Source organism: Paramisgurnus dabryanus, chromosome 1 (genome assembly GCF_030506205.2).
Source record: "Paramisgurnus dabryanus chromosome 1, PD_genome_1.1, whole genome shotgun sequence".
Lineage (NCBI taxonomy): Eukaryota > Metazoa > Chordata > Actinopteri > Cypriniformes > Cobitidae > Paramisgurnus > Paramisgurnus dabryanus.
In genome coordinates, this window is record NC_133337.1 from 20749077 (window position 1) to 20763024 (window position 13948).

A 13948-nucleotide genomic window follows, 5' to 3' on the forward strand; every position below is an offset into this window, starting at 1 on the left:
TAGGTGCAAAACCACTTGTTTAAAATCCCCCACCCTAATAGAGCTATCTGAGAGAGGTTTTTAGGAAGCTTCAAAGGCATTACAGACCCAAACAAAAACATTTTTGTCTACATGTCACATCACAGGACAAGGATAAATACCCCGTTCAATCATTCTATGTCACCTTTAAGGATAATTTGGGGTTTCTTAAAAACATGTTGATCCAGGATCACATCTTACTTTGCGAAATCATAGCAACCCTATAATGACAGGAGGAGGACTTAGCTAGGGGACCTTCCATGATCTTTGACTTATCGAAAACTGGCTAGAAGAATTTAACAACCATCTTAAAAGGCACCATAAGGCTGCTTTCTAGCTTTTAAAGCTCCCTTCACATTGAAGGCCAGAAAAAAGTCTTAATATGATGTCTAGTTGGGCAGCTCATTCGATTTGTACAGCAGCTCTCTTCCTTTCAATTGCATATATTATTAGCCATCCAAAAAGTAAAGCATGAAATCACTTTCCCATTTATTTCCCTTTACTGTTCCTTGCTTGGGAAAGGATCTTCTGTCCGATCAGTATTACATTATTAAAAGCAGCTAAAAACTTAACAGAAATATCTCTTGTCGTCTTCTAACAGGTAAGGTTTGTAGTATTTCTCATATTAATGCCTCCTTAAAGGGCACCTATTATGCAAAATAAACTTTTTCAAGGTGTAAATGTGTGTTGGTAGTGTGTGAACACAAACACCCTAAAATAAAAAAAACACCCACTCCTTTTTTGATCCCTATTCTTTTTCTTTCTTTCTTTCCTTTTATTTATATAGCACGCATATTACAACAGACGTTGTCCAAGGTGCTTCACAAAAGCAGTATAAAACAGATATTTAAAAGTAGATACATAAAGCAAACAGGAATCATAAAAACAGAAAAGAACTAAACCCAAACTGAGCCAGTCCCCTCAAAAAAAAAACAAAAAAAAAACAGGAAAGAAGTCTCATTAGACATGCCGTTTTGATTCTCTTATTAATGTGACGTCACACTGATAAAGCCCTGCCCATAGCCACTGACTGACAGTCCTGCATTCTCATAGTTTACACCCACAGCAAGTTGTAAGCTGTCTGTCAAATCTCAATATATTAGAATATTTTCTCACTGTTTTCACTGGAATCAAATTTATTTTATCTGAAAGCGCTTACTGTTTTTTGTTGAGGGAGTGAGGAGCTGTAGCTCATTTGCATTTAACTCTTTATCTGCCTTTGATGAGTTATCTCGTCAATTAAGAAAAAGCGCTTCCCTGCCAATGACGAGTTTTTACGGCCATCCATATTTACGCCATTTTCCACCAGGTGGCGTTCTTACACAACTTATAAAACACGAAAGCATCATCTAAGGCCAAAACTGTGGAAAAAAATCAAGACTTTGAGGTGAAATTCAATACCTTTTAAGGCCTTGAAAATGAAATGTAATACTTTTTTAATACTTTAAAAACTCTGCGGGTACCCTGTGGGCATTTTAACCAGGGGGGTCTATGGGATTGAGTCCCTTTTGGAGCAAGTCTCTAGCAGCCAGTCAATGAATTGCAGTTTAAGTCACTTCTGTGTTGGCTTCATAAGATACCTGAAGGTTGCCTCTTGATACACACAGAAAACAGCTTACCCCACCCAAATAGGAGCTTTTTGGACATATAATAATGCTGTAATAAATGATTTGTGGGGTACTTTGGGCTAAAACTTTACAGATACGTTCTGGGCACACCTGAAACCTATATTACAACTTGTAAAATTGAGCATAATAAGTGACCTTTAAAATGAATCACTTAATTTCTTCCTTATTTCTGTATTGGATAAAAACATCTGTCAAATGCTTAAATCTAAATGCAATTGTTGGCTACAGTATGTGGTAATAAGCCATTGGTCCCATGCAACAGGACTGTGGGACAGATGCACATGCACACAGTATAATTTTGCATGGTTGCATGGCATCATCTTGCCCAATTATCACCCAACAAATAAAAATTGACATATGCATTATAGATGAAAGCATCAGTGTCGATTTTAACACCCTTTAACGATTTAAAATCGAACAGACACGGGTCATTAAGTACGACATCAGCCATTCAGTCCTTATCTCCGGTCAAAGTGTGATCAAACAACGAGCGGAGGCAGTAATCAGAGCATTCTTTGATCTGGAAGGAAAATGGGTCTTCGGACTGTGTGTACAACACTTGCTGTCACAATTAATTCAATCTGGTTTAAGAGGCGCTCAAACACATTTGAAAGTGCAAAGACAATTAGACCCCATTAAGGGACTTCCTTCAAGGGTAATGGCTTTCTGTAAAGATGTGTGATTACAGCTTTGTGCCGACACCAAGCAAGGTCAATATTTCAAAGAATTTGTTCTTTTAGTGTCTGAAACCTAAAAGTTCATTCAACAGATCAAAATATAAAGAAAAAACCTGTGCAAACCATCATTTTTGTGTTAAATAGTTCAAAAACCCCACCCCTAACCCCAATGTCACAGGAGCAAAAGCAAAAGCAATAGCCACCTCTTATACATGCAAATTGCAAGGAGATTGCGTTGTCAAATTTTGACCCAATTTCAGATTTCATGAAGCGTTGCTTAATAAAAAAAATGTAATCAAATTAAAGTCTGAGCAAATATTTTAATAAAGACAGCCAGAAAAGACCATTGAGACTGAAACACACACACACACACACACACACACACACACAAAAGACATACAGAAAGATTGAACTCTCATTCAGCTTTTGTAAAAGATTTTGTTAAAAAGACAGAAATTTGAAATGTACTGTTCCTTTAAAAAAAACATTACATAATCCAATTTTAATATTGGATGAGTGTAAGTAATCCTGCAGTTATGAGGCAGTTGTGTGTACTTGTGTATCCAAATGCTACTACAGCTGCATTATTGGCTCTGAGCTCGCTGTTCGCTTCTGTCCTGGGAAGAAGAGTAGCCAAGCCAGCCATACTATAAATAGTCCCACCTCACCCCAGACTGTGCATTAAGCAAAAAAAATGATGGCACACGCATGCTCACACACACTGTGAACTGAATTAGGAAACAACATAGCAGCTGTTTTTCAGGCTGGGCATGGTGCAGCAGCATCTAACCAATTAATACAGAGCTGTGAGAAAACACAGGGATCTCAAGTGTTATTGAATTAAGTTTTTTAACTCAGCACAACAAACTTACTCAACGTAGTAGGTCCCATAAATAGGGTCATCGATTTTCTCCCAGCCATACGGAAGCTCTGGAAAACAAACAAAGTAGCAGTTAAATCCACAAGTAGATGAATCGTTGCATTGTTTTAGGAGATAATTCTGCTAAGGTTCATAAAAAAGTCATTTTTCAACTGGCTATTGACGTTTGTGTTTTTAAAGGTGCAATGTGTAACTTTTAGAAGGATCTCTTGACAGAAATTCAATATAATGTACATAACTATATTATCAGTAGACTTACATAATGAACTCTATTGTTTTTATTACCTTAGAATGAGCCTTATATGGAAGTCACCATTATGTTTCTAACATGTTCTAACATTACCTGTTCACAAATACGTACTTTACATACGGTAGCATTAAGGGAGGCAAAACCAGACTCTGTTTCTATCACACATAACTTTGTAAATTAGAAATGACAGAGACTGTGTTATGTTCTCACTTAATCTAGCCAGCACACTTGCTCACACGCTTGCTCAAACAGAGATCAAAGCGCTGTCGGGTGTTATTCCACTGCTGTGCTATGAGCTTGTAGTTGTCTTATTAAAGCATCATCTTATGAAGACAAGCAACTACTGAGATCCACATTTACTTGCTATTGTTGCTATACGCTTTTTGTGGTTGATGAATAAGCATTAAAAAATCTGCAATATATAGCGTAATTACTGTACTGTATATATAGCATTTCATCATATGCTTTTTCGCTTACGATGCTAAAAAACAAAGATGGACTAAGTTAGGCTAAAACAAAAGTCGCTGTCTAATTGCTGCTGTCGCTGCTGATGCTTCTTCTGCTTTTGTTTGGTCTTGACACTGTGTATAAACCAGTAACATGCCCGTCAACTCTGCCTACTAGCGATCTGTATGTCCAGGGTAGGGGGTACGGCGTAGGTCTGACTCAGAAGTATAAATAAGGCTTTTCTATAAAGATGTCTGGGTTTAAGTAAGGACTCATTTAAGATTTGGATTTGGATTAACAATCATTCAAACAAAAAATCAGAAACATATATACTGTAGTTGTGTGTGAAAGAGTATTGGCCCCCCTCCAGATTTTTTATGTTTTTGCATATTTGTCACACTTTAATGTTTCAGATCACCAAACAAATTTAAATATGAATTAAAAATGAAGGTTTTTATTATTAAAGGATTAGTCAAAAAATCGTCTCGGTTACGGATGTAACCCTCGTTCCCTGAAGGAGGGAACGGAGACGTCACGTCGTGACCGACGAATTGGGAACTCGCTTAGAGAGACCAATCTGCTTCGTATACTACTAAAACGCCAATGAACTTGGCATTGAGATATTTGCATAATGCTGGCGCCGCCCCGCCAGGTGCGTATATAAGCAGCAGGTGCAAATAGGGAAATTAGCTTCTTTTCGCTGAGAAAGCCGGAAAGTGTGACCGGCCATAACAGCAGGTGGCAGCACCTGTGGCGACGGGACGTGACGTCTCCGTTCCCTCCTTCAGGGAACGAGGGTTACATCCGTAACCGAGACGTTCCCTTTCAGTCGGTCACTACGACGTCACATCGTGACCGACGAATTGGGAATCCCTATCAAAACGCCACTAGGGGCTGACCTCTTCCAGTGACTGCGTAAAAGCCCTCCGGTTCCACTTAAGGAGGAGGAGGTAGGTTTTAAGGCAGAAGGCCGGGCACTAGATGTTCCTTTAACCCCACAGAAGTGCCAGCGACTGGGAAGCGCCCTACCTGAGCGGGATAGGAACGCTGCGGAAGCCACCACCCGTCTTAAGGGCTAATGGTGGGCGAAAGTCAACCGTAGTTGAGGAAAAAAGACAGCCGTGGCTGTGTAAGCAAAGCAGTGCTCTGCTAAGGGAAACGTGGGCTGGTAGGATTAACCCCACGGAAAAATACTCACAAAGGAACCCGGTGGGACACAATGTGGAGCCCGAGCCAGACACGTAGGTTCGCGAGGATACAGCTAGTGAAAGGCTGACAGCCAATGCTCCGCAACAAAGGCTGCCAAGGCAGCGGAGGAAGAACAATTCAAACCATTACGCATTTTTGTTCTGAAGGCCTTCCATACTGACACAGTTATGAAGCATCAGTTGGAGGCTGCAAGCCGACCTGCGAGACTGTTCTCCGTGCTCCCCCTGGTGAGGAAAGAACACGAGAGGATACAGGCTCGATACGAACACTGTAAAATCTAATGAACGTATTAGGTGTCGCCCAACCAGCAGCTCTACAGATGTCTGTTAGCGAGGAACCACGAGCTAAAGCCCAAGATGAGGCAACACTCCGTGTGGAGTGCGCTCTCAAATTAAAGGGGCAAGGAATACCCTGAAGATTATAAGCCAGGGCGATAGTATCAACTATCCAATGAGACATCCTCTGCTTAGTGACAGCTTTCCCTTTCTGCTGGCCACCATAACAAACAAAGAGCTGGTCTGAGGTCCTGAGGCTTTGCGTGCGAACCACGTAGAGTCGCAGTGCGCGTACGGGGCACAACAAAGCCAAGGTTGGGTCTGCGTCCTCCGGGGGCAGCGCTTGCAAGCTCACCACCTTATCTCTGAAGGGAGTGGTGGGAACTTTGGGCACGTAGCCTGGTCTGGGTCTCAGTGAGACAGCAGGACCAAACTAAAGCACGAATCGTCAACAGAGAATGCATGTAAATCCCCTACTCTCTTCATGGAGGCCAATGCTATCAGGGTCAGAGTTTTCATTGATAAAAACATCAGACTCGTAGACTGCAAAGGCTCAAAAGGGAGACCTGAAGGCTTCAGCACCATGGACAGGTCTCAGGCGGAAAGAGGGAGGGCGCGAGGGGTTTAGCCTACGAGCGCCTCTTAAAATGTAATAATTAAATCATGCTGGCCAACTGATCTGCCGTTGATAAGTGAGTGATAAGCAGAAATAGCGGCGATATCAACTTTAATGGCGGAGGGACAGCCTACCATCTAACCTATGTTAAAGATATAAAAGCACAATGTTAATGGGCATTCTCTGGGGTCCTCGCGTTTGCGAAGAGCACCGGTGACGAAAAAGGTTTCATTAAGCGCGTAAGCCCGTCTTGTGGACGGTGCTCGAACCGCGTCGATGGTGTTAGATACCGCTTGCGATAAATCACCTAAACCTTGCGCGCGCTCAACGACCATACATGGAAATCCCACAGGTCGGGGCGCGGGTGCCATAATGTGCCCCTTCCTGAGAAAGAAAGTCTTTCCTCAGGGGAAATCGTCAGGGAGGGGCTGTCGCGAGGAGCATTAACTCTGAAAACCCATTCCTGGTAGTTCAGTACGGGCGACTAATAAAAAGGCTCTCCTCGTCCTGCCTGACTTTGCACAGTGTCTGCGCAATAAAGCTCACTGGAAGGAATGCGTATTTACGCACCCCCCGCGGCCAGCTGTGTGCCAACGCATCCACGCCGAGGCTGCCCTCGGTTAGTGAATAAAATAGGCCACAGTGGGTATCGTCCGGCGACGCAAACATATCCATCTACGCACAACCGAACTTCTTCCCATTTAGCTGGACCGTCTGGAGGTGGAGTCGCCATTCGCCGGGGGCGCAGCTCGGGAAGCGCGTCTGCCGCTGAATTGAGCGAACCCGGGATGTAAATGGCACGAAGGGACCTCAGATGCTTCTGACTCCAAAGGAGGAGATGACGAGCGAGATGCGACAGGTGACGAGAGCGCAAAACCGCCTTAACGGTAAATAACGCAACAGTCGCAATGTTATTGGTGTCGGCTAATACATCCTTCCCTCGCATCTCCATAGCGGAGCGTACAAGTCCCAGATATACAGCGCACCGCTCGCGGCAGTTGGGGTGCTATGCACACCCCTGAGACTGCAAGCCCGTCATACGTGGCTGATCATCCCGTGCTGAGGGCATTGCAATATACAGAATGCCAGGAGACCCCTCAGGGGCATATCTTCTATCGGAAATGCCGGGTCTACCACGGGGAAAAATTGAAATGACACGCAGGTGCAATGTTTACACGGTGTATGTCGGTGTGCCACGCTCTCCTCGAGACTCGATCGTAAGCCAACGCTGAAGCGGTCTCATATGAAGCAGCTCGGGCGGCGTCACAGCCGCAGCATGCTGTCATATGTCCAGGAGCTTCTGAAATTGTTTCAGAGGGACCGCGTACTTCCCTCGAATTAAACCGAGGCAAGTCAGAACTGACTGGTTGCGCGCTCTTGTTAAACACGCCAATTAGTCGATCGAGTCTTATTTCCATACTGAGAAAAAGGATCCTCTGCACGGGGCAAAGTTGCTCTTTCCCAGTCGACCTGAAGACTTAAACGAGCGAGATGCCGAAGCATTAACTCTCTGTGTTCGCGCACGTCTGCCAAGAACGGGCTATTATAAGTCGACGTAGAAAAAAGCAGAATGCGAACAACGCTCTCTCTCTGACATTTTAACGCCGTGACTAGCACATGGAGACACGGAGAGAGAGAGACAGCTCGAATGGTGTACTTAGTATTAATATGCCCACCCCACGACGCAGAGCGAAAAACGGTCTAAAGCGAGGGGAGATGGACACATAAAGTACACGTCTTACAGGTCTAAGGCTGCAAACAGATCTGAATATTGAAATACGAGCCTCGGCGTTATCATCCAAAAAGAACATCTTCGTAGAGCCGGTGCGTAAATCAAATCGATCGTAACCCGCCGCGTATTTTGGGTACTATGAGATAAGGCTGGAAAAACCCTATCATCATCATCATCTCGGTAAGAGGGACCGGCTCGAACATCCTTCGCCAACAGGATATCGACTTTTGCACGCAGTACATGTGCATCGGACGCTTTCACCACAGTGAAACGAAAGCCCGAATTTTGGGGTGTGCCGGATTCGTAACCGAGGCGGATCGTGCGTAAAACCCAACGAACGGGCTGGGAACTGAAGCCAAGCACCCAGGCACCGTACGAGGAGAAATAACGACACTACCGAAGTACCCGCGGTGGGGCAGCGAAGCGAGACAGGTGGGACTGCCGGTGCGTCTGCTGTGACAGCATAAACATCTACAGTATGTGTGTGTGACACTGACCTGAGCCCGCTGAGGGTAACGGTCGTCTGGTCTCCTCTACGGAGAGCGCAGACTCCGATGAGGGTGCTGGTGGTCCGGTCTCCTCAGCGGAGAGCTCGGACTCCTCAGGTCACCCGCTGGCGATAGAGGAGAGGTAGGGGAGCTGGTGTGTACCCGCTCACGGCTCTCTCGATCCTCCGGAGACCTAGAGAGGGAAGAGGAATGCACTCTTATGTGTGGTTAAGTGGGGTACCGGCCGAACAGCCGGTGGAACATATGCAAACCAAGGATTTTCCACCCGACCCTCTATCGGGGGAAGGAGCTCCATCTCCTGAAGAGTGATCCTCTGCCAATCCGGGTCGCCCTTCACTGGCCACTTAAACTCCCGAATTTCACGGGAAGCGGCTAAGCGGGCGGGGCGAGCTGCTGACGACCGGTTCCCCTGCGCTGCCGAGATGGGGTCCGAGGAGGGGAACGGAGGTGGTCGCCGCAGGACGCCGACGGCGAGAGGCAGACTGAGGAGCCGGCGTGGTGGACCAAGGGCAGCTCTCTTCCGCCGGGGCGTGACCTAGGAGATCGCCTCAGTCTGCGCAGCGGAGCTGTACGACTCCCCTGGCTCGCCGAAGAGGCCGGTCTGTGAGACAGGAGCATTCAAGTTGTTCTCGTCTGCGTCCGTCATGTCAGCCAGACACAGCCAAAGGTGGCGATCTTGAACCACTGTGGTGGACATCGCACGACTGAAGGTCGCGGCCTCCCTCGTAAATCCTTGGTGAGCCTGCAGCAACGTTATTGCGTGCAGGGCCGAAGCCGCTTCTCCGGCATGCCTGATGGGCAGCGTCCGTAACCGGACGACTGTCTACAAACACGGGAGGGAAGGGTTGGGTGGTCCCTCCAGGAACGCATCCCGCTCCACTGAAGGGGTCCCCGCCCTTAGCGGCTCCGTTGGTGAGGGAGGTGAGGGGTGAAAGCTGAACGGCCGGACGGCCGCAATCACGTCAGCTCTTCGTGCCGTCGGGAAAGAAAGGCACAGGAGGAGAGGACCGAGAGGCCCGAACAGCTCCGAAGTACCAATCATGTGGGCGGGACGGTTCGGGCGGAGAGGGGTTAACCTTTCCAACTCTACCGTCTCCGCCGCTCGAGCGGGCACGGCCGCCATCTCCGGAACGACTCTGCCTCGGAGGAAAAATGGACACCCCTCTGATGCTGCAGAAGTGACGGGACCAGAAGGAGGTCCAGTGGATTCGGCAGACATCGTAGAACACGACTCTGCAGTCTCCACCGGAGCCTCAACCGGCTGAGGATGAGAAGGCCGGTAGGTGGAGGACGCATCCTCCGTCCTACTCAGCGTAGTGACGCGAAGGGCGCCCTGCGAGCGCTTGACAGCCGCACCATGGCGGCGTCAGCACTGCAAAGGCGCGGACAGCGTTCCCGTAGAAACGACAGTCGTCTCCGCAATCCAAGAGGGTTATGCTCTCACAGAGAGAACAGAAACTCTCCACGAACGCAGCCCCGGAGTGCTCGATGCCTGAGCACGAAGACAGCGCTCGTGACCGTCACTGGAACCCTTATACTTCTCGCATCCAAGATCGCACGGCGAAAAGCTATCCTGAAAAGGACGCTGATCTCCGCATATACGAGAGAGTGGCTGCCTTTAAAAAGACACAGAGCTCTCACGTATCACTCTTTTAGGGAAATCACTCTTTAGGTGCTCAGCTGATGATGCGCACAGGGAAGGCAACGCACACACTAAACTCAAAACAAAAAAGATGCAGAGCCGTGGAATACTGCGAGCGTCCGCTGTGTTAGTACTGCTTGTCAATCAACTTCAGCAACCGTTCCCAGAAGAGCAGAGAGTAGCTTCTCAGTAGCAGATAAAGCCGGCTTTCGAAGCGAAAAAGCTAATTTCCCTATTTGCACCTGCTGCTTATATACGCACCTGGCGGGGCGGCGCCAGCATTATGCAAATATCTCAATGCCAAGTTCATTGGCGTTTTAGTAGTATACGAAGCAGATTGGTCTCTCTAAGCGAGTTCCCAATTCGTCGGTCACGACGTGACGTCGTAGTGACCGACTGAAAGGGAACCAGATAATTTACTCACCACCACGTCATCCAAAATGTTGATGTCTTTCTTTGTTCAGTCGAGAAGAAATTATGTTTTTTGAGGAAAACATTGCAGGATTTTTCTCATTTTAATGGACTTTAATAGAGCCCAACACTTTATACTTAACTCAACACTTAACAGTTTTTTCAACGGAGTTTCAAAGGACTCTAAACGATCCCAAACGAGGCATAAGGGTCTTATCTAGCGAAACGATTGTCATTTTTGACAAGAAAAATAAAATATATGCACTTTTAAACTTCAACTTCTCGTCTATCTTCGGTCCTGTGATGCGCCAGCGCGACCTCATGCAATACGTCATGACGTCAAAAGGTCACAGAGGACGAACGCGAAACTACGCCCCAGTGTTTACAAGTGTGTTGAAAGAGGACCGTTCCGACGTTGTTGTATGTGGAATTATAATAATTAATGTCTTTGTGTCAGTCTATTGTTTACAATGGTCTGCAAATGTGCGTTTCATATATGTAACACGTGACCGCTCTACGTCACTACGCATTTACGTGAGGTCACGCTGGTGCTTTTCAGGACCGGAGATAGACGAGAAGTTCTGGTTTAAGAGTGCATATTTTTAATTTTTCTTGTCAAAAATGATAATCGTTTCGCTAGATAAGACCCTTATGCCTCGTTTGGGATCGTTTAGAGTCCTTTGAAACTCCGTTGAAAAAAACTGTTAAGTGTTGAGTTAAGGTATGAAGTGTTGGGCTCTATTAAAGTCCATTAAAATGAGAAAAATCCTGCAATGTTTTCCTCAAAAAACATAATTTCTTGACTGAACAAAGACATCCACATTTTGGATGACATGGTGGTGAGTAAATTATCTGGATTTTTTTAAGAAAATGGACTAATCCTTTAATGGAAAACAAAATTCAAAACTAGATGGCCCTGTGTGAAATAGTGTTTGCCCCTAAACCTAATAACTGGTTGGGCCACCCTTAACAGTAACAACTGCAATCAAGCGTTTGCAATAACTTGCTGTCTGTAACAGCACTGTGGAGGATTTTTGGTCCACTAATCTTTGCAGAATTGTTGTAATTCAGCCACATTGGAGGGTTTCAAGCATGAACTGCCTTTTTAAGGTTTAAGGTAGGATTCAGGTGAGGAGTTTGACTATAGGCCAGGTCAAAGTCTTCCTTTTGTTTTATTTCAGCCATTCAGAGGTGGACTTGCTGGTGTGTTTTGGATCATTGTCCTGCTCGCTGAACCCAAGCTCGCTTTCGCTTGAGGTCACGAACAGTTGGCTGGACATTGTCCTTCAGGATTTTTGTAGACAGCAGAATTCATGTTTCCATTTATCACACCAAGTCTTCCAGGTCCTGAAGTAGCAAAACAGCCCCAGACCATCACACTACCTCCACCATATTTTACTGTTGGTTTGATTTTGTGTTACTTTTACGCCAGACGTACTGTAATGGGACACACGCCTTCCAAAAAGTTCAACTTCAACACAGAGTGAACAATTTGTTCAAATCCAAAATGTAAACAACAGTAACACATTTCAGTCCATTTACATGCCTCCAAATGAGTGAAGTAATCCACTGCAAACTCCCTTGACAATTTTGTAAGCTCAAGCTAATTGCTTTCTTCCATATTTGCGTAATATTAGCATTACGTTGCTATTTGTTTCTTTGCAGTAAAAACAGGCAACAGGTTCTGTTTGTTAAAAGCTTTGACCTTTACTGCAACAAGGGATGCACCGGTAAGTTGGGAGAGAGAAAGAATAGTATTTGCAGCTTTAGATGTTAAGTGAATCAATACTAACAGACAAGGTCCAAAATTAACGCTTGTGAGTTAAATATTGCCTCCCAGCAAACAAATCAAATAGAGTTGCTACCCAGCTGGTCTAACTGTTTTAGGAACGGCAGGGTTTAAATTAATTGTTCTCTACTTGTGGAACACAATCTAAAAACAGTTTTCAGGTTTGTTGTTATAGGTTAACGGTCATAGTTTTTCGAAGTAAATTACTGGCTGTTGAAAACCGAACAAAAAACAAGTGTTACAAAAGACACTTAAAAAAAATCAAAATTGACAATTTTCCTGTTGTTAAAGTTTTGTTAGTACTCTTATTCTTGTGATTTTTTTCTTCTTTTTTTTTTAAAGACAAACTAGATATTGCTGTGTCTGCTTCTTTTGCATTAAAGATTTGGCACATATAAGATAACGATATGCATTCTTGTAGTGACATCTCTTATTGCAGACATACTGTAAATCTCTATGTGAAAATGACGTGCATATGATACGCCAGTCCTTCCCATTCACTTAAACGGCGTATCTTTTTTGTCGTTTTATTTATTGGTTTTTCAATTTATTTCAGTTTTTTAAACCATTTTCGCTTGGGTTTAGGGTTAGATTTGAGATTGTCTTAAGGAGGCTATTAAATATACAGGTTTTTGTCTATATTTAAGCCTTGGATGCCTGGAGTTGGGGTGAGAATTGGGGTTTGGGTTAGGATGTCATTTTTATATAACATAAAGTTGTTCTAACCCTAAACCCAAGCGAAAATTGTAAAAAAAAATAGCAAAAAAATATAGAAAACAATTAATAAAACGTCAAAAAAGATGTGCCGTTTAAATGAATGGGAAGGACTGGCGTATCATATGCACGCCAAATTGGAATTTGCAAATCCGTGAGACTGGGTTCGAAAATGGATATCATGAAGAAGTTGCCTAATGAACCTACTATTTAATTGGATGCCAATGCCGATATTGAGAAAGCCACGTGGTTGACCAATATAACACAAATGTAACTACAGTAAATGAGAGACAGGTGGAAAATTGGTTAAACTAAACATTTGTCTTAGACCTTGCTGCAAAGAGTGTTAACACAACTTATTACACGGCAGTCTAAAATGCTTAATTTTGATTGGTCAGTCACAACATTCCAAGGTATGTTATTCCAAGATAACATGATAAATATAAATATGTCTTTTCTTAAAATATATGACATCATATTTAAAAATTATTGAACCAAATAGTGTGATTGTGACATTTGAACGCCTTGTCTTATCTTAACTAAAAGTAACCATGTTTTCCTCACAAAATGTTTGCATTTTTAATAAATGAGCTAGTAAAATATTTCAAATGAATATTTAATGTTACTTGCCTTACTTATGAGATTAGTAGTCATGTAAGATGTGAGATAACGTACAGGCAGACAGTTGTTATCGCAAACACTGTCGGGGCTTATTCCTGCGATAACAACCTGCTGCCTATACATTATCCCTTAAGTAACGTCATATTACAAAGTGAGTAATGATAACGCTTAGATTACTCACGTAACCCCGGTTCCCTGAAATAACGGGAACGAAGCGTTGCGTCAGTTAGCTGACGCTATGGGGGAAACTCCTGTTTACTCCGTGACTGAAGCCTATTGGTTAACGTCTGTACAAAGTACAGACCAATGACGTTTGAACCCGCGCGCGGGATGCACATGTCCTTATATAAGTGCGGTTCAATCATCAGGAGCTCATTATTATTTGACTGAAGCGCGCAGCCGAATAACACTCGCTGCGTAGACGTTTGTAGAACGGCAAGAGACGCAATGCTTCGTTCCCATTATTTCAGGGAACCGGGGTTACGTGAGTAACCTAAGCGTTCCCTTTCAATACGGTTCACTTCGCATTG

At 44.5% G+C, this 13948-nt stretch overlaps 1 protein-coding gene across 14 annotated transcripts in view; it reads right to left on the reverse strand.

Moving 5' to 3' along the window:
- The window catches only part of magi2a (membrane associated guanylate kinase, WW and PDZ domain containing 2a), a 267335-nt gene that overhangs the window by 83535 nt on the left and 169852 nt on the right, over nt 1-13948 (reverse strand). For all 14 annotated transcript variants that reach the window (XM_073813944.1, XM_065268675.2, XM_073813942.1 and 11 more), the window contains exon 7: nt 3196-3253. In XM_073813944.1, coding sequence (XP_073670045.1) covers nt 3196-3253 — 58 coding nt within the window. The remainder of the gene's footprint in view (nt 1-3195; nt 3254-13948) is intronic.